This window comes from Nyctereutes procyonoides, unplaced genomic scaffold, assembly GCF_905146905.1.
Source record: "Nyctereutes procyonoides isolate TBG_1078 unplaced genomic scaffold, NYPRO_anot_genome, whole genome shotgun sequence".
In the NCBI taxonomy this organism is placed as follows: Eukaryota; Metazoa; Chordata; class Mammalia; order Carnivora; family Canidae; genus Nyctereutes; species Nyctereutes procyonoides.
The window spans coordinates 19526573-19545809 of NW_026575046.1; the positions used below are offsets into that span (position 1 = coordinate 19526573).

General features: G+C 44.8%; 1 protein-coding gene across 1 annotated transcript; it reads left to right on the top strand.

The window, feature by feature from the left end:
* The first annotated feature begins 4342 nt into the window (after positions 1 to 4342).
* On the top strand, positions 4343 to 17736 carry PTGER4 (prostaglandin E receptor 4). Its single transcript, XM_055325528.1, has 3 exons — positions 4343 to 4472; positions 4930 to 5857; positions 15803 to 17736. The coding sequence occupies exons 2-3, from the start codon at positions 4979 to 4981 to the stop codon at positions 16394 to 16396; spliced, it is 1473 nt and encodes a 490-aa protein (XP_055181503.1). The 5' UTR covers positions 4343 to 4472; positions 4930 to 4978; the 3' UTR covers positions 16397 to 17736.
* Positions 17737 to 19237: the final 1501 nt, after the last annotated feature.

Sequence of the window (19237 nt, forward strand, 5' to 3'; positions counted from 1 at the left end):
GAAGCAGGACATGAGGCTCAATCCCAGGACCCTGGGATCATAACCTGAGCCAAAGGCAGACAGGCGCTTAACCAACTGAGCCATCCAGGTGCCCCTTTAGTGTGCTTTGTGATCAACACCCATTAAGCTGGAGGTCAAGGAGCAGGCCAGGCCAGAGGTTAATTTTTGGTTTAAATTTCAAAAAATGGCAATCCTACATTTCTCACTCTGCTCCCCAGTTAAGAGCTTTGAACTTCTGTCGCAGGGATTCACTAAGCATCATACACACTCAAGTGATGGATTCTCTCAAGTCGTAGGTTCCATCTTTCAAATGGCCTAGACTGATGCCTCAGAGAGATAGATGGGTGTGAGAAGAAACTGAAATATAATCAGAATGTCCATCTTCTGGAGCATGTGGGTGGCTCAGTCCATTAAGCGTCTGCCTTTGGCTCAGGTCATGATCCTAGAGTCCTGGAATGGAACTTCATGTTGGGCTCCCTGCTCAGCAGAGAGCCTTCTTCTCCCTCTCCTTCTGCCTGCCACTACCCCTGCTTGCGCTCACTCTCCCTCTTTGTCAAATAAATAATTTTTTAAAATGTCCATCTTCCTATAGAAGAGACTTCTGAACTAGTAAGGCTTTCCCTCTCCACCTAGACCTTCAAAAATGGGCAACATTAAGTGAACAATCCTCTTTCTTTGCCCACTGGCCCCATACACAATGGAAATGCACTGGAAATACTTGGGAGAAAAAAAGAAGTGAAAAATAAAAAGGGTAGAAAGCCATCAGTTTGAGGAGTAAAACCGCTGGAGAAGGAAGCAACTTGAAGGAGTCAGTTGGTGGCAACCTGCCTCCATAGCAGTTAATTTATCACCCCATAAAGATGTTGGGGAGTTAATCACAGTACTGACATACATACAAACTCCAGGTACTGGACTCAGCTTAAAATTCATCATCTGAAAATGATAATAATTGGGGACCACACATTTGAAATGTACCACTAAAAAGAGAAGGCAGTCATTAGAAGGCCATAACCACAACTGTGGACCTTCCCTCATGCCCTAGGTCAGCTTGATGCCACACGTCATCCACTGAACCAACTGAGTGAACACATGGAAGGCAAATGTGTCCAAGGGTGCTGTATTTCTGCACCACATAGATGCCTTTTTCACTGTTTTTAGTATCCATCTGGCCGGTCATAAAAGAAAGCAAACACAATTTGCACAGGTCTGCTACATGAATGTTAGTGCTTTAGGAATGCTCTAAGGTCTGGCCAGGTTAGGCTTAGTAAGGGATCCAGGTCAGATCTGATTCATGCTGCTGCCTTCTTCCCAGGAATTACTACCTCTTTCTTATCCATTCCTTTGATCCATGGAAGATTCAACTTAGTCAAAGGGAATGCAGTGGGTAGGCTCCCAGCAGCCTTTGCTTTTATTTTTTTTTTTTTTATTTTTTTTTTTTTTCAGCCTTTGCTTTTAAACAGGTTCCCACCTTGGGGAGTTGACTCAAAATAGTCATCAAATAATTAGGTAAAAGAAAGCAATCAACTTGATCAGTCAGGCAGTTCTTGGGCTAGTTCAAAACTTCAAACAAGGAGGATTTAACATTGAACCCAGGTCTTCCAGTACGAGAAGGAGGGATTGAGGTGAAAACTGCAAGGAAGGATATAAAACAATGTTTAGACTAAAAATCTCTTCCTTGAAATATACAATGACAAGAATTGTCTATGTGTTCATGAAAATTCTTTATTTCCTTTTGCAATGTAGATTGCTGGCAGAGTGTGAGGGAAACTACAATGTCCCAGTTTTCCAAATTAAGGAAACAAAATCGTTGTTTCCTAACCTTCACATTCTAGTTCTGAAGGCTAAACTTTAGCTTTAAGAATCATCTACCAAAGAGGGTACAGGTAAACCTCATTAATTTTTTTTTTCATTTGGTCTCCTGATTTCTCATTTTATTTTAATCTTCCTAGAGCTTCTGTGGAAAGACAATTTAAAGGACCAGTAAAGAAAAAAAAAAAAAAAAAGACAGTTCCATTGATAATAAGCCCAGCTTACCAATGACATGCTACAACCTGTCACTAATATTTCAGCATTGTGTCCCACTTGTTATATTTAATATATTCTTCATCCTCAAAAAAATTAACACGTACCCCAATCCTGTTTCCCATTTGAGGAACTTCAAATGAAAAGTAATTTTAAAAAAATCATTAGAATAAAATGAGTATAAGTGGAACTTCCCACCTCCCCTTCATATATTTACTGACAACCACCTGACAGGGTGATAGTGATGTAATGTGGTTAGGGAAAAATAGGGGTAGAACGTGCAGTTTCATTTTTCTAGAGTTGACTTGTACTCACTGACACAACCCTAGAGGTTACTACTCAAAGAAAGGTATAGACGACAGAAGTGGTTATTAGTTACCCTGACTGAGAGGAGACCAGGAAACTGACCAATTGCCAGCAATTATTTTTATAGACTCCTTCCAAATCACCAATATTCATGGGGAAACAGGTTAAACAATAGAATAATGCCATATTAACATATCCATATGGCATCTCTAAGAGTGAGTGCAGGGATTTCATGTCCTGTACTGAGCTGAAGTCTGGAATGCCCTCTCTGGTTCTCCTGTTGCTCATCTGTTACCGTGCCATTGGACAGTAACAGGAGGGCCGGATCAATTCTTAGGAAGTTTGTTTATTCAAGAAATAACATTTAAGGAACGAGTACCTGCTTATCATATCAAAGAATCTAGTTATCTGTTTAATCTATGAGGAGATACAATAGGTTGAAATGCATGTGTGGGCACTTGGAAAGAAATTTTTCTAGGAATTTAAAAGGCCCACACGATCTCTTAATGCTCAAAAAAAAAAAAAAAAAAAAAAAGGAAACACACGACGAAGCCGTTAGAATCACACCACGGAGTTTTGCAATCCTTTCTTTTTTGTTTTCGGTCCTGATTTTGGGAACCAGAGTACGAAGAAGGGAATAAGGAGGGTGCAAACACACCCCCCACCAAGTAAATCAACCGCTCCAAGAAAAAAAGGCAGAGCACCGCGGCCGTTCCAGGAGTCATCGCGGAGGCCAGGACCGCGGGGTCCTCCCCTCGAGTGACCTGCGAGTCCCCGTCGCGCCCTCGGTCACCCGGCGCGGCAAAGCCTTCGTGGGGCAAGTGCCCAACGGGAGCGCCCCGGGGCCAGGGCTCGGAGCTCGGCCCGCCCGCCCGGAGGAGGAGGAAGGTCCCGGCGCCCGCGCGGCACCTGCGGGTCACCTGTCCCCGCTGCCGCAGGGCTCCGCCGCCAGCGCCCGGGGATGCCCCGCGGAGCCAAGGCGCACCCTGGGCGCCGCCGGCCGGCCGACCGCCTGCTTCCCCCCGACACCCCGAGTCCCCCGCGGCCGCCCTCGCCCCGCCCGGCACGCCTCGCCCCTCCCGCGGCCCCTCCCGCGCGCCCGCCTTCGCGCCGGGGCACGCGCCCCTCCCCCCCTGCGCCCCCGCGGCCGCGCGCACACACCTCGACCGCTCCGAGGTGGGGCTCTAAGCAGGCGGCCCGCCCTTCCCAGCACCCAGAGGTGCAGACCCACGTGCGGCAGGTGCGAGACACAGCCCACTCGGAGCGGGCGGCAGTGGGGGGAAGACGTGCCGGGTTCGGAGTCCGCCCCCCTGGACGCCCAGGGCGCAGCGGCCGGCAGGGCTCGCGGACGGCGGCCGGGCTCCCCCGGGGCGCACGGGGCCCACCTGCCCGGGGCGCGCGCCCACGTCTCCGGGACCCCGGCCCCGAGCAGGCGGGGCAGGCCGCGGGGAGCCGGCCCGCGCGCGCAGCCCGGAGCCCCGCCCCCAGCCGGCGCGCAGGCCCCGCCCCCTGCCCGGCCAGCCAATGGGCGCCCGGGCCGCGCGCTGGGCGTCCCCGCCTCGGTCGGAGAAACTTGGAGCAGCAGAAAAGTTAGTACAGAGGCTGGAAGGCGAGAGCAGAGCTGGGAAGCCGCGGCCGAGAGGAGGAAGATGAACGCAACCAGGTCAGAGCCTCAGGCCGAGGGGACCTCGAGCCGCCCCCGGGGCGTCGGAAGCAGCCTCCGCGGCAGCCGCCAGCCCCGATAGCTGCCCGGGGCCGAGGAGGGGGGCGGCCAGAAGCCGGGCGGAGGCTCCGTGCCACCTGCGCGCGGCCCCTCACCTGGGCGCCGGCCGCCCGGGGACCCGACCTGCGGGCTCGGGCCCGCCTCTGAGGGAGCGGGAGACAGGAGGAGGAGGAGGAAGGCCGAAGGACGAAACCCAGGATCGGACTGCACTGACCCATCTCGCTGCCCTTCTGGTTCTCCCAGGTGTTCGAAAGCTTGCCACTGTGACCCCCGTTCCGGAAGCCTGGCAGCCACCGAGCCCCGGCTGTGACGGGGCAGAGGCTTGCCCGGCCCCGCGCCGAGGCCGGGTGGAGGCGTGTCGGGGACGTCTGAGTCTTGACCCTGGGGGCCTCCGCGGCCGCCCCCGCCGCGGCCACCGCAGGTGAGAGGAGGGCTCGGGGGCCCCGGCCGAGGGCGGGCGGTGCTGCGCTCCCGGGAGGAGCGGGCGCGCCCTCCGCGCTGCCGCCCGCACCTCGCCCCCGGCGAGGGTTTCATTGCCAGGCAAGGTGTCGGGAGTGAGGGCGAAGCACTCGCTCATCCCTTGCGATGGGTCCTGTTCGTCTTGGCGGCGGGGAGCGTTGGGGGCGGCGGGGAGGAGAGCGGCGGCATCAACCGGCCGGTCCTAAAGGCGGTGGAGTGGTGCTTCTGGAAGGACGTGTCCGGAGCCTGGGGATTTCGGTGTGGCCCAAGGTGGTAAGTGGCCACAAGCCACGACCCAGGATCCGGCTGTTCCTCTTTTTTTTTTTTTTTTTCTCATCACATCGTGTTTCTGGGGCGCGGGTCTGACCCCTTGCAAGCGGTCATTTCCGCTCACCGGTCTTTGCCTCTCCCGCCCCCAGACCCAGCCTCGAACTCCATCCAAGGCCGCGCGTGCCCAGGGCCACCGCCATGTCCACTCCCGGGGCCAACGCGTCCGCCTCCTCCACCCCCGACCGTCCGAACAGCCCGGTGACCATCCCGGCGGTGATGTTCATCTTCGGGGTAGTGGGCAACCTGGTGGCCATCGTGGTGCTGTGCAAGTCGCGCAAGGAGCAGAAGGAGACGACCTTCTACACGCTGGTGTGCGGGCTGGCGGTCACCGACCTGCTGGGCACGCTGCTGGTGAGTCCGGTGACCATCGCCACGTACATGAAGGGCCAGTGGCCGGGAGGCGAGGCACTGTGCGAGTACAGCACCTTCATCCTGCTCTTCTTCAGCCTGTCCGGCCTCAGCATCATCTGTGCCATGAGTATCGAGCGCTACCTGGCCATCAACCACGCCTACTTCTACAGCCACTACGTGGACAAGCGGCTGGCGGGCCTCACGCTCGTCGCGGTCTATGCGTCCAACGTGCTCTTCTGCGCGCTGCCCAACATGGGCCTGGGCAGCTCGCGGCTGCAGTACCCGGACACCTGGTGCTTCATTGACTGGACCACCAACGTGACGGCGCACGCCGCCTTCTCCTACATGTACGCGGGCTTCAGCTCCTTCCTCATCCTGGCCACCGTGCTGTGCAACGTGCTGGTGTGCGGCGCGCTGCTCCGCATGCACCGCCAGTTCATGCGCCGCACGTCGCTGGGCACGGAGCAGCACCCCGCGGCCGGCGCGCTCGCGGTGCCCTCCGCGCTCTGCCGCAGCCACCCGGCCGCCGCCTCCCCCGCGCTGCCGCGCCTCAGCGACTTTCGCCGCCGCCGGAGTTTCCGCGGGATAGCGGGCGCCGAGATCCAGATGGTCATCCTGCTCATCGCCACCTCCCTGGTGGTGCTCATCTGCTCCATCCCGCTCGTGGTGAGTGGCCGGGCGTGGGGCCCGTGCAGGCCCTGTTCCCGCATCCACCGCCCTCCGGGTCGGGGTGGGCTTCCGACACCCAGAGCAGGCCCAGCCTCCTCTAACGCCGCATCCCTAATGAGATGCAGCAGGTGCTTTTCTCCTGGGCCCCTGAGTTTCTTTCTCCGAAAGCCTGGTTTCCTTTCTCTCCCGGGACAGCCCCTACCCCCCCCGCCCCACCCCCACCCCCCGCTGCCTGACATTGGCCTTGAGCCTTCCGGGAACACCTGCCACTGTCAGATGTGGAGGGGAACCGCTGTAGCGTGACTGAGCCCCGTCCTCCACCGAGAACCACAGATACCGGAAACTTTCGGGGGGGGGGGTAGTGATCTCTCTTTGTTATACACCATTCCTTAGGGCACTGGGGTGGGGTGCTTTGATTTATGTATGGGTTTTTTTTGGGGGGGGGGTTGGTTTGTTTTGGTAGATTATGTAGAAGTTTAGAGCTAGAGAGATTGGATGCGTTTGGGTCTAGTCTAACGCCCTCACGTTACACAGGGCGTGACTTGCTTAAAATAATCTAGCAGAACTACGGCGTCAGGCTAGATGCCCTGCTCTTTACCGTGCTCTGCCCTGGGAAGACCTCTCATTGCACACGTGGGTCTCGATTCCCACTGGAGGTTCCGTATTTCTTTCTTGGGACCAGGAAGCCAGGTTTCTCAAGGGGCCTCCTAAAGGCAGGCTGATGTACATGGGTTATTGAATTCGAATTCTCAACAACTGTGAGAGGTACACTGCCATTCTAAAGGAGGGGAAGCTCTAGAGACGGTCGTGTAATTATTGCCAAGCCGAAACTCTGCAGCTTGTGATGAACCTCAGACCCACCTGACTCCAAACCCTGTTCATATAATATTACATCATGTCTCACTCCTAGAACATTTCTAATTTTGGCCTTTGTACAGTGTGTGCATCTGAGTTTTGGCACACTTCACTTTTTCACTTTTAGGACACCGCCTTCTTTAAAATTGCCTTTGGATTAGCTTTTAAAATATTACAAGCAGAAAGGTTGAAAATGCACCTGGCTCTCTACTTTGCCTGTCATTAAGAGGGAATGCACCAGAAACTGATGGACTCCTACACATAATACCTATTCTAGAGTTTCTCTTGAAAGCAATAGGTTCTGAGTTTTTCCATCTCTCAAAACACTGCATTTCTAGATACGCTAAACTACCAACTCAAAAACAGAGGGCTTCTCTTCTGATGATTGGGAACAAGGGAAAAGAAATGTAATGAGCATGCGTTATACCCTTCTTTCTCTTACCAATACGGTCCAGGGATCTTTAATATAAAAATATTATATCTGATAAAAGTGAGTGTAAACGAAAGGAACCTAGATGTGGCTAAGAGCCAGCGTACAGTAGCTTCTTGACAATTTGTATAAACAGAAATAAATATAATTGGCCAGAAGGGCCTTTAAACCGTTCCAGGACCCGATATAATTTACCACATAAATATATTTTACTGTCTGTAATGGCAACTCAGAATAGAGTGAGATTTTGGAAGAAACAAGCCTGCTCCTGCTAGGGCTCCCTTCTCTGGCTGCTGCCTTCTGTTTTGCAGAACAGTAAATGACAAAGTGAGTGGCTGTTATGTACAGAACATCCACTTTAAGGAACTGAGGAATTAGAGCAAGAGGTTTAGCAACATACACATATTTTTAAAACAGGAAGGTAAGTGTATGAAGCTCTTGATGATTGCACAGTGACAGGTGAATTGCTTTCTTGGGCTGAAGTGGTAGTCCTGGCCCCTGTGGTGCAGAGCTATTTATCACAAGGCCTTTGAAGGTATTTGAGAAGCTAGAGACAAGGAACTATAGGAGCTATATTTCTAGCCTGCAAATTAGCCATATTTTAACTAGCAAATACTATCCACTGTTAACATAAAGTCAGTAATGTGCAGTAGATACTAAGAAATTTTACTCTGAAAATTGAAACTGGCTCAGATAAGAAGGAATCACGTAGTAAAAGTACTCACATGCCCTTTTAAGTGATAAAGGAATCATACAAGCCATAGTAGCTTCAGTGCTTAGCCTTTAGTTCTGGCTAGCAAATTCTAATTTCAGAATCAGTTTAATTGTAAATTAATGATAAAACAGTGAAGTCATTACACTACCCACCCACAGTTTGGCTGTTACTGGAAGAGTTAAAAGGGGAATTGACCCATAATTATAGTCTTCCTTGGCTTACTTCTACAGCTTTCTTGTGTTTTCATGTTTCTCATATTCCATTTGTAAATTAAGTTTAAAGTTTCTGAACCCTGACATTAAAGCAATCGGACCTATCTTCATCTTCAGTTCCAAGGAAACTAATGAAGCACCTTTTTTACCTTTATCGATCAAGTTAGTTGCTAATCCTATTTGAGGAAAATCAAATCCTTCAAAACACTTAAAATGTGTTGGCAAGGCTAATAGAGCAAATAGTTTACTTGGAATTTCAGAAAGGTTGACATCGTGTATAAGGTTAACAAGCAGTCACTGAAAGGCAGCCAAATTTTGTCTTTTGGACACCAGGGAAGGAAAACTGCGGTGGCTCTTAGAGGGCACTTGATACTGAGTTTTATAGAAAAAAAAGTAAATTTTGATTTGTTATCCAAAACACATGTCTCATAAATAGAGCTTGGAATGGAAACTCGGGAAAACTTGGGAAATTAGTCGTAGATCTAAGAAAATGCTAAACTTGAGAAATTTTCTAAAATGAGTCATAATCAATGAGCGGAGAAGGTGTAAGGACATTCGACAACGTTACATGACAAAGATTTAGTGGGAAGGTGGTTCTTGTCATTTTGCCTATTCTTCTGTATAAAACCAGTCTCTGGTTGTTTTTAAACACAGAAAAAGCTGAAGAAACGAAAGAGTCTGTGCTCGAGATAAATATAAGGGATTGAATTCTTCAGAAATATGCAAGCAAGACAGCCTCCTAAGGTCCCAGTGTTAAATACTGTAGCTAGATCAACTTCTGGTGCCCAGTTTTGCAGTTACTAATGTCAAGAGAACAATAAAATCAAATCTTGCACCTCAGGGCTAAACAGTTATGCTATAGGACTTGAAAAGGCATTTTTTTTTCCCCGTGCAGAGGCAAGCCAAGGCCCTGCATACTGCTTTACTTCCTTTTCTTATTTTCTTTCTCCTTACTCTGAAGTAACAAGTATTCATCTCTGTTAGGGGTAGAATGGCCAATTTGATTCATCTTCTGCCTCGGACAAGTAAAACACAGATCTTTAGGAAAATAACTTCCTGTGAGTGTTTATTTGGTTGTTTACTATAAACCAGTTGTCTCTATAAAGCCTTCAAGACATTGGATCAAGAAAGATTTATTATAGCAGAGGAAAACTGTGTTAATAGATACATTTTTGTTTACTGCAGGCAGACTGGAAGTGGAGTCCTAGGACAACTGATAGGATTTCAGATGAGCACAAATCACATTTAAAGGCATAAGAGTAATGCCATCAATTTGAGTACTCTTACAGCACAACTTGAAGGATTTCATTATTTTTCAAATAAATTTGGCTAAGTTAAAAAAAAATAGCAAATCCTGAAAGCAGTGTTTTAGCCATCACCATGGAATCACAGACCTAGTGGTAGAAATGTTGAAAACTGCAGAGTAGCACAGCAAAGAAAGGTATTCCCATATCCAGCATCTTCTCTGAATCGTGAGGAAAGCAGGGCTAGCCTGTATTTTCACTCTGCTCCTCAGTTTTCTCAACTGTGGATGAGGAATCTATATCCTTCTGCAACTTGCTGGGAGGAGGGGGTTGGGGGTGTCTTAGTCTCATGGACTTCTGTGCTTTACTGACCTGTCAAAGCTTGGTTTTATGGAACATCTACTGACAAGATTCTCTCCCCATCCCCCCAGAGATGAAGTGATTAAAGTCAGAGTTAAAAAAAAAACAAAACAAAACACAACACTTCAGAAATATATTTTCAGTGTAGAGACTGACCTGTAGAGATTAAGTAATTTGCCTGCAGAAAATGACTAGTTAGTGACCCGGAGGGAAGAACGGAGCCACACAGGCAAGAACTCTTTCCACTCTCTTTTATTTAAAGATCTTTTTTTTTTTTTTTTTTGTCATTAAAAAAAAAAAAGTAGTAAGAATTTCTAGTAACAGCTGTGTCAATTTTGGATTCTTTACAGGGCAATTAGATAACTGAACACACACAGATAATTCCATTTATGTTCTTGGAACAGAACACATAGCACACACAAATCCCACTCCAGGATCTTGTCATTTACTGGAAAGTGTTTGTACTTTGACAGTCAGTTACTAAATCAGTCCAATCAAAATTTCAACGTTCTTTTTCAATTAGACATTCCCTGCTAACAGGTTTTTCTTACATAGGAAGTACATGTTTTTGATACCAAATCATCACCTCAAAGCTACTTCTAAGCTGTGGTTTTGAAATTACTCATATATTCCACAGTAGCCAAACTTCCACATATGGGTTACCAAAAAAGCGAGGACAGCAGACATATATGTTATGTGCTAGGCATGGTACGAAGCACTTTCATAATTTGTACATTAATTAGAAGGAGCAGAGCCAGGATTTGAACAGAGATACGTTTGATTCAGAGTTGTACATGTACCTCTACAACATACAGCCTCCCTGTAGCTCTCCTGTCATCACACCTAGTTTTGGATTTATCATATTTTCTCCAAGTTATGTTCCAATGCTCCTGAATCTGCATCATCTTCAAGAAGTTTAGGATATTGTGATGCCTGCCAATATCAAAGATAAACCACATGCATACATCTGCAGCTCCTAAAAAAATAGATTCACTTTTAAAATTGCAAGAGAGTATATATGGTTTTGGTATCCAGTGTACTGTTTTAAGGTGTCTTTTTCCCCTGATGCAGAGGTTGTTTCATCAGGAACAGTCTTCTTCCAACCCTGAAAACTGCCTGAACATGTTTATTTGTGAAGCATACAAGGCCTGTTGGACAGGAATTCCAGAAAAGTGCTTTCACCTCCCCATTTGACACTGGAGTACTGCTGTCGATATTCCCACCTTAATCTGGACTGTCCCCTGCTTTGGGGAGAGCAAACCAAGTAACCTTTAAAATGAGGCAGAGATTGCTAAACTCTTTCAAGCATTATGGAGTGCATGGAGCTTTTGTTCATTTTTGTCTTTTTCTCCACGTCAAGTCCATCTCCAATGAGTACATGCTACAAAGGAAAACTGGTTTGTCTTTTCTTTTTCAAATAATTTGACCAACTTTTGAGACTGTTTTTATCTGAACTTGAAATGTTGCTTTTCATACTCCTCTTTATTGCTATCCTGTGGGCTCCCCTTTGCTTAAATGACATTAAATAGCCAGGTTCAGTGGCTTATATTAATTGTAAGCTTGCACACACACGCCCCCACCCATGGAACTCTAAAATAGGGCTTCCTTCATTCCCTTGGACACTAGTCAAAATCAACTACGGCTGTGGATGAAGTGAGACACAGATTGATGTGATGCTTTCCTTTCTTCTTGTCACCTTTGATTACTAAAGCCCATTATTATTATTTTTTACAACACTCTGGCTTTTCTAAAACGTCACAGATTTTAAAATAAAATGCTAACTCCTAATACATTTCCGGCAAATAGCTACAAATTTAATTCCTTTTATATCCATTCCAACTGTTCAAAAATTTTCCTCCTTTCAGTACTAACCATGTTTCCTTTGAGGAAGTGGTGGGAGAGGCAACCAGCAGCAAAAGATTTCAATGTTAAAAATCTCAGAAATGTGCAAAGTGCAGACTTAACTAGGATTCTGTTCCGAAAGAGGGTCTTTAGAGATGGCTCTGCAAGCTGCTGCTTAGGGGGGAGCCTGTGGACCCAAACCTCCCAGGTGGAGCAACACTGCCACCCAGAGGCTGTCGCAAGTTCTCCCAGACCCTGCCTAGGTTTTTTTCCTAAAGACATGAACAGGGAAGGAAGGCCTGGTGCTAACAGATTTAAGTCCATTATTTTTTTCATCTTTAGGAACGTAGTATGTCATGTGAATAATATATAAACCCCATGCTTTTTGCCAGGAATTCCATTGTCAGGAAATTATTCTTAAACAGAAAGCCAGCCAGACTGTAGGACAGAAAGAGCAACATGGAAGTTATCCAGAGACCTGGGTCTCAGACCAGAATCAGCCACCAACAGGGTGGCTTGATAAGTTCTCAAAGCCTTCAGGTCTTGGTAACACTTCACCTGAACAAAGGCCCATAGACGGGAGGGCATCTCTCAGTGCCCAAACATAGCTCAGGGACTCAGTAAAGATTATAGTAATAAAGGGGCACCTGGGTGGCTCAGTCCATTAAGCATCTACTTTTGGCTCAGGTCATGATCCCAGAGTCCTGGGATCGAGTTCCACATCCAGCTCCCTGCTCAGTGGAGAGCCTGCTTCTCCCTCTCCCTCTGTTTCCCCCCTGCGTGCATGTGCGCTTTCTCTCTCTCTCTTTCTCTCCCTCCCTCCCTCCCTCTCTCTCTCTCTCCCTCCCTCCCTCTCTAATAAATAAATAAAATCTTTAAAAAAAAGATTATGGCAAGAAGAAACCAAAATGCTTTGTTTCACTAGTTTTTTATAGATAGACTATCAATCCTGTTTTGTCTTGTTAGTATCATTTATCCAAACAGTTTCTGAAAGTATTTTAAGACATCATATACTTCTGTTTATTCTAGTTCACTTTTTATATAGCTATCTTCCAGAGACTAAAGTAGGAATTTCATGCCACTTAGAGCCATTTGACCATTTTATTTTATTCTATGAGATTTACAGGACCACAATCCCTTATCCAAAACATTTAAGGCCAGATATGTTTTAGAATTCTAAATTTCTTGGCTTTTAGAAATCTAATTTGTCATATATTGTATAATATGTAATTGGGACAATATCTCTGAAGCAGAACACAGGAATACTTATACTAAGTAGAATAAATACAGTAAAAATAGCTTCACCATCTAGTTCAGTTCAGGTTTTACTGCCAAAATAAGGTTAGGTCAGGTTTTGCAACCAAAACCAAAACAAATGAATAACAACAAAATAACCACAAATGAAAAACAATAATTTCTTAGGAAAGGACTGTAGACCTGTAGCTGATCAACGTCTGAATTCCCGCTAAGGAAGAAATAGAAATATGGTTACAACTCACTGATCTAGCTTCATCTACAAACAAGTTTCTCATGAGTTGAGTTTTGCAGATTAATGCAATTTATTTCTTTAAACATCTTAAACTTATTTTATCTAAACTGTTAGAAATCTTTCTAAAATATCCCTTCTCTTTATTTCATGGTGATTCATATACCATGAATATTACTTATACCGCCTGGTAAAGTAGCACTGTCCTCAAGTCTTGTTAAAGTTAGAGATAGTGGCCCCTAGTTATATGGCTCCAGCTCTGTTTTTGTGAGTTTTTTCTCCTTACGGTTTTTATGCATCCTCCTTGGCTGAGACTTCCCTCTTACTTCTCCCTAACCTAAAGTAATTACTAAGGGCAAGTAATAATTATTAAATAATTGCTAAAGACGGAGGTCAGTTATCTTAAAACCACTTTTTATATGAAGTGAGATTTTTATATAAAAGATCCTAGTGGAATTACAGGTAAGATCTAGACAATAATAACAATACTCTAAGAGTAAATTTAAGAGTGTACATTTAGCAAGTGCTTTTTCCTCTAAGGAACAAACTGTAGTCGTCTTTAAGTTTATATATATATTCATGCTCTCTTCATTACGTCATTTGAAGTTCCCAGAAATTGGCATTTGTTAGAATGAAATATATTTCATTAGAATATATTTATACAAATAAATATATTTATTTATCAATAAATATAATTTCATTCTTCCATGACTTTACACATGGAATTACCTCTATTTGAAATGCTATGTCCCGGGGATCCCTAGGTGGCTCAGCGGTTTAGTGCCTGCCTTCAGTCCAGGGTGTGATCCTGGAGTCCCGGGATCAAGTCCTACTTTGGATTCCCTGCATGGAGCCTGCTTCTCCCTCTGCCTGTGTCTCTCTGCCTCTCTCTCAGTCTGTGTCTCTCATGAATAAATAAATAAAATATTTTTTTAAAAAAAGAAAGAAATGCTATGTCCCTCCTTCTAAATTTAGCAAACTCTCCTTTATCCATCAAAAACTCTAGGCTAGCCTCCTCCTCCCACAGGAGGCACCCTCTAACGCCCTCCCCTCTTGCTCTGGGGTAGGCGAGCCCACTTATGCACCTCTCCCATTTCCGTTCATCTCCCTGCAGTCACAGCTGGTCTTCCTTCCTGTCTTCTGTGCTGTAGATTACTCCCTGCCTTCGAGAAGTTTGTGGTATTTAATGCAAGTTTTTGTGGCCAGACCTATGGCAACGCCTAATACACAATAAATGCCTGTTATTAAATGATTAAATGCATGAAAGAATATGAGTAAATAGTGATTATAATAAGAAAAAAATTTGTGAACTGCCAAAAATAAGACAGCACACAGGTCGTTAGGTCGTCCTTGCATCTCCTTCATTTATGCCTACCCATCCTCTGGTGGGCTGGCAGATGTGCCTTTTGCCATAAATAGCTCAAATTGCAGTAGAACGAACCTGTCTTCCCTATTGGTCTGCGCAGAGGTGTTTTCAGCACTTGGCTCAAATGCTATGTAGACACAAAGGAGGGACTGATTCTTTATTCCTTTCCCTTTTTTTTTTTTTTGAGATTTTATTTATTTATTTATTTGAGAGAGAGAGATCACAAGCAGGGGAAGCAGCAGGCTTCCTGCTGAGCAGACCTGAGCCAAAGGCAGGCACTTCACTGACTTGAGCCACCCAGGCGCCCCAGGAGGGAATGATTCTGACGGGAGTTTTTGGGGAGGATTGACCTAATGGTGGTTATTGAGCAAAACTACAGTTTGCAAGCAGCAAGGAGCCACTGAAAGTTTAGCAGTTGAGTAGCCCAATCAAATCTGCTTTCTAGAAAGAATCCTTTGGTGGCAGTTTGGAGGACGGATTGGAGAGGAGAGGAATTGGAGGTGGGAAAACAACTTGGGTGGCTGATACAGTAATTCACGTGAGAAAATGCAGTACAAGGGAAAGACAAAGGTCAGGAAAGACAGAGGTCAGGACAGAAATGCAGTGCAGGGGGAAAGATTGGAAGAGGTTTTTGAGGGAAGAATTGATAATACTAGAGGATTATTATTATAACTGGTAAAACGGACTGTATGGAGAAAATAGAAACTATTCTCTGGTCATTCTGGATGATAGGAGATTCAGCTAGTGGTTTGAAAGTTTCCAATGGACTTTATTTTTTTTTTAAAGATTTTATTTATTTATGAGAGACAGAGAGAGAGAGGCAGAGACAAAGGCAGAGGGAGAAGCAGGCTCCATGTAGGGAGCCTGACATGGGACTCGATCCTGGGTCCCCAGGATCATGCCCTGGGCTAAAGGCGGTGCTAAACCGCTGAGCCACCCCGGCTGCCCACCAATGGACTTTATAGTAAAGAAACCTGTGGACTTTTCTGTGATCATTGGATGGTTAGTTGACTTAAAGAATGGGTCTCATTTATATAAAAAGGCAGCTTGAAGAAGGGAAATCAGTGACCATGGATGGAGGGAAGATACTTCATTGAATAACAAAAACTTAAAAGCACTCACAGAAATGAAGTTAATAAAATGTTTCTCAAGGAACTTCATGCATGTGTTGCCTGTACATACACTGCATTTTTGTAAACCATCTAGACACCCATAAGGTAGTTTACAGAAATATTAATGTTACATGAACTCAAAACAAATGTGATTGTGCAATTGCCGGTTTCTCTGAGGCTTGTTGTGTAAGCTGCTCTTTCTTGGCACTTAATAACAGAAAAGAGGGCAGCTAGCTAATGTTATTAGGTTAGACACTGATGCAAATATTTCCCCAGTTGATTAATGACAAAAGCTAAACGTGGGCATCTCGTTTATGCAGGTACGGGTGTTCATCAACCAGTTGTATCAGCCACGTTTGGTGCAAGAAATCAGCAAAAACCCAGACTTGCAGGCCATCCGAATTGCTGCTGTGAACCCTATCCTGGACCCCTGGATATACATCCTTCTGCGGAAGACCGTGCTCAGCAAAGCAATAGAGAAGATTAAATGCCTCTTCTGCCGCATCGGCGGGTCCCGCAGAGACCGCTCGGGACAGCACTGCTCAGAGAGCAGAAGGACATCCTCTGCCATGTCCGGCCACTCTCGCTCCTTCCTCTCCCGGGAGCTGAAGGAGACCAGCAGCACATCTCAGACCCTCCTCTACATGCCCGACCTCAGCGAAAACGGGCTTGGAGGCAGGAATCTGCTTCCCGGTGTCCCTGGCATGGGCCTGCCCCAGGCAGACACCACCTCCCTGAGGACTTTGCGAATATCCGAGACCTCGGACTCCTCCCAGGGGCAGGATTCAGAGAGTGTTTTATTGGTGGACGAAGTTGGTGGAAGCAGCCACCAGTCTGGCCCTGGCCCAAAGGGGAACTCTCTGCAAGTCACATTTCCCAATGAAACACTGAACTTATCAGAGAAATGTATATAGTAGCTAAGGAAGGAAATACAGCACTATTTCTGGAAGCATATAAAATCCTGTGCAATAGACACATAAATGAGGTGTTTGGCTGTGCTCAGAAGGGCTGTTTTGTCCTTCAACTCACATTAAAGAACATCTGGGCTCTCTAGCACTTTTCAAACAATCAAGTTGATTCATACGGGACCCATGGTCTGAAGCGCATTGGTTGTCACTTCACTATGACACAGGATTTCTGTCACCACTTGATGGCTGGGAAGGCCTACCCTCAGTTTTTCTACTTGATAGGAGGATGGCATAAGTTTTGCTATTTTCATAACATCCAGAGCTTTTTATCTGGCACACAGCAGCAGGCCAGGTACAGAAGGGCTCTATTCCAATAAACTATGAGGACTGATCTTGTGATTTAAGTGTCTCACTAAAGCATGAAATGTGAATTTTATTGTTGTAAATATGATTTAAGGTATTTAAAGTATTTTCTTCTCTGTGAGAAGGTTTATTGTTAATACAAGGTATAATAAAATTATGGTAACCCTCCTCTTCCCAGTATAACCAGCTGAAGTTGCAGATGTTAGATTTTTTTCATAAACAAGGTCAGGCCAAGATGTGGAAAATATACAATGAGACTCATAGCTATAAAACAGATATAAATTTTTAAAAGAAAGAGTTTAGTATTATAAAAGGAATAAAGCAAAATACTATTTTAAGACATGAAGACTATAGTCCAAAATATTAAAGTTCTTTCCAAGCTATGTATTATAATACATAGTGAAAAATTTTTAGTGATGCTACATGTATTCAGAAAACTGATTTCAGGAGAAGCTAACCGCTGGTAAATATTTTCTACTTTCCTCCCCACTGATACTTTTTAAAATATGACAAATTTTAAAAAGTCTTAAATAACCCATCATTGAAGTGTGTAATATAAAAGAAGTCTAAGCAACTTGTTTTCCCTCTTAAACTGTTCATAGTTTTACTTTCCTAAGGAATGATCTAGAATATCCTTTAAAATGTAAGAGGAAGAAGGCACATTGCCCCATGAAGGCCTTTATGATGAGATGTGCAAGTATCACAGATGCCATAGGAGTTTAACAACATTAGGAAATTGGACACATGAGGATAACCTTCTAGCAGTTTTGTGTAACACCCAGTGATGCTGTACACATTTGAAGGACCTTTCTCAAGGAACTACTAAGCATGTTTTGTTGCTTAAAGTGTTTTTGTGAATTGCTTGGTTGTAATTAAATTCTGAGCCTGGTAGTTGATATGGTTTTAAGAAGCAGTTGTACCAACTGAAATTATTTTGGAGATTATAATAAATAAATACACTCAGTCTGAGTTCCATATCATCAGTTTTGGAAAACTTGTGTGATTTTTTTGTTGTTATTTCAGGTCATCATTACATCCTTTTAAATTGGAATATTTACATTGTCTTACTTTGAAGTAATGTCAAATTTATAGAAAAGTTACAATAGTACAGTCTTGGATCCACTTAATGGAGAATGATATTTAGAAAGCAAGATCAGGGTGTAAGGTGTACTCAAAATCACATTTGTATGGGTGGAGGGGAGAGTACAGGGGAGACCGAATTATGCCTAACTCGTTGCATGTGGAGAACTCAAATATCACAATCCACATAAGCTTGTGGTCCTTTCGACTTGTAAATTCTTTGAATCAGTACTTTCCAGACTTGATCATGCACCAGAGTCATCTGGAGAGCTCGTGAGAACAGTTTCCGATTCTGTATGTCTGGAGTGCATACACTTCTAAAGTTCCTAGGTGACTCCGATGGTACCAGTATGAGGACACATTCAGAGTAATCCCCGGGAATGAGGTTGTGATTGGCCATTTGCAAGTTTTTAAATATCTCTTTGGATGATGTCAGAAAAACAGGACTAGCATCTTTACAGACCTGAAGGCACAGTGATTCTCAGTTGAGATAGAGGCAGCTTAGAAAAGGAGCTTCTGGCCCCAGCCTGAGATGCTCTATTTTACCAGGCTAACCGATGCCTAAGAAACAACATTTTCAGAGAATATTTTACCTGTGAAAGAGGCTTTCATTTTTCTCCCATGTATACGGGCAATGAGAATCCCTGGATTTGTATATAAATGAAATACAGATATCATAATATACTGCATATACTTTATGTCACCTGTGTTAATGGAGGAAAAACAAAGCCTCATTCACAAGTTAACATTACTCCTACTCAAAGCATAGTCTCACTCATACTTCACTTCAGGTTCACCATCCAGAATACGGATTCTGGCTTATTTAATTAAAACAAAAATCCACATATTATAAAGTTTGCCTCCTATTTAGTATGTTCACAGAATGCAACCATATACCTGGCCGTCCGCAGTCACTCCACATTCTCCCTTCTCCTTAACACCTGAAAACCACTTTATGGATTCTCCTCTTCCGGACATAAATGGAATCCTACAATATGTGGCCTTCAATATCAGGCTTTTTTCTCTTAGCATAATATTTTCAAGGTTCATCCATGTAGCATGAATCAGTGCTTCATTTCCTTTTTATGGCTAAATAATACTTCTGTATTTGCTTTTTAAAAAAATATTTCTGTATTTCTGATAGTAGCATTTGTATACAAGTTTTTATGTGAACATGTTTGCAGTTCTCTATATACTTGGGAATAAAATTGCTGGGTCATGTTAACTATGTTTAATTTTTTGAGGAACTGCCAAACTGTTTTCCCAAGTGCCTTCCACCATTTTACATTCCCACCAGCAACATACAAGAGTTTCAATTTCTCCATATCCTCATCAATATGTATTACTGTCTTTTTTGGTTATAGCCATTCTAATGGATATGAAATGGTACCTCACTGTGATTTT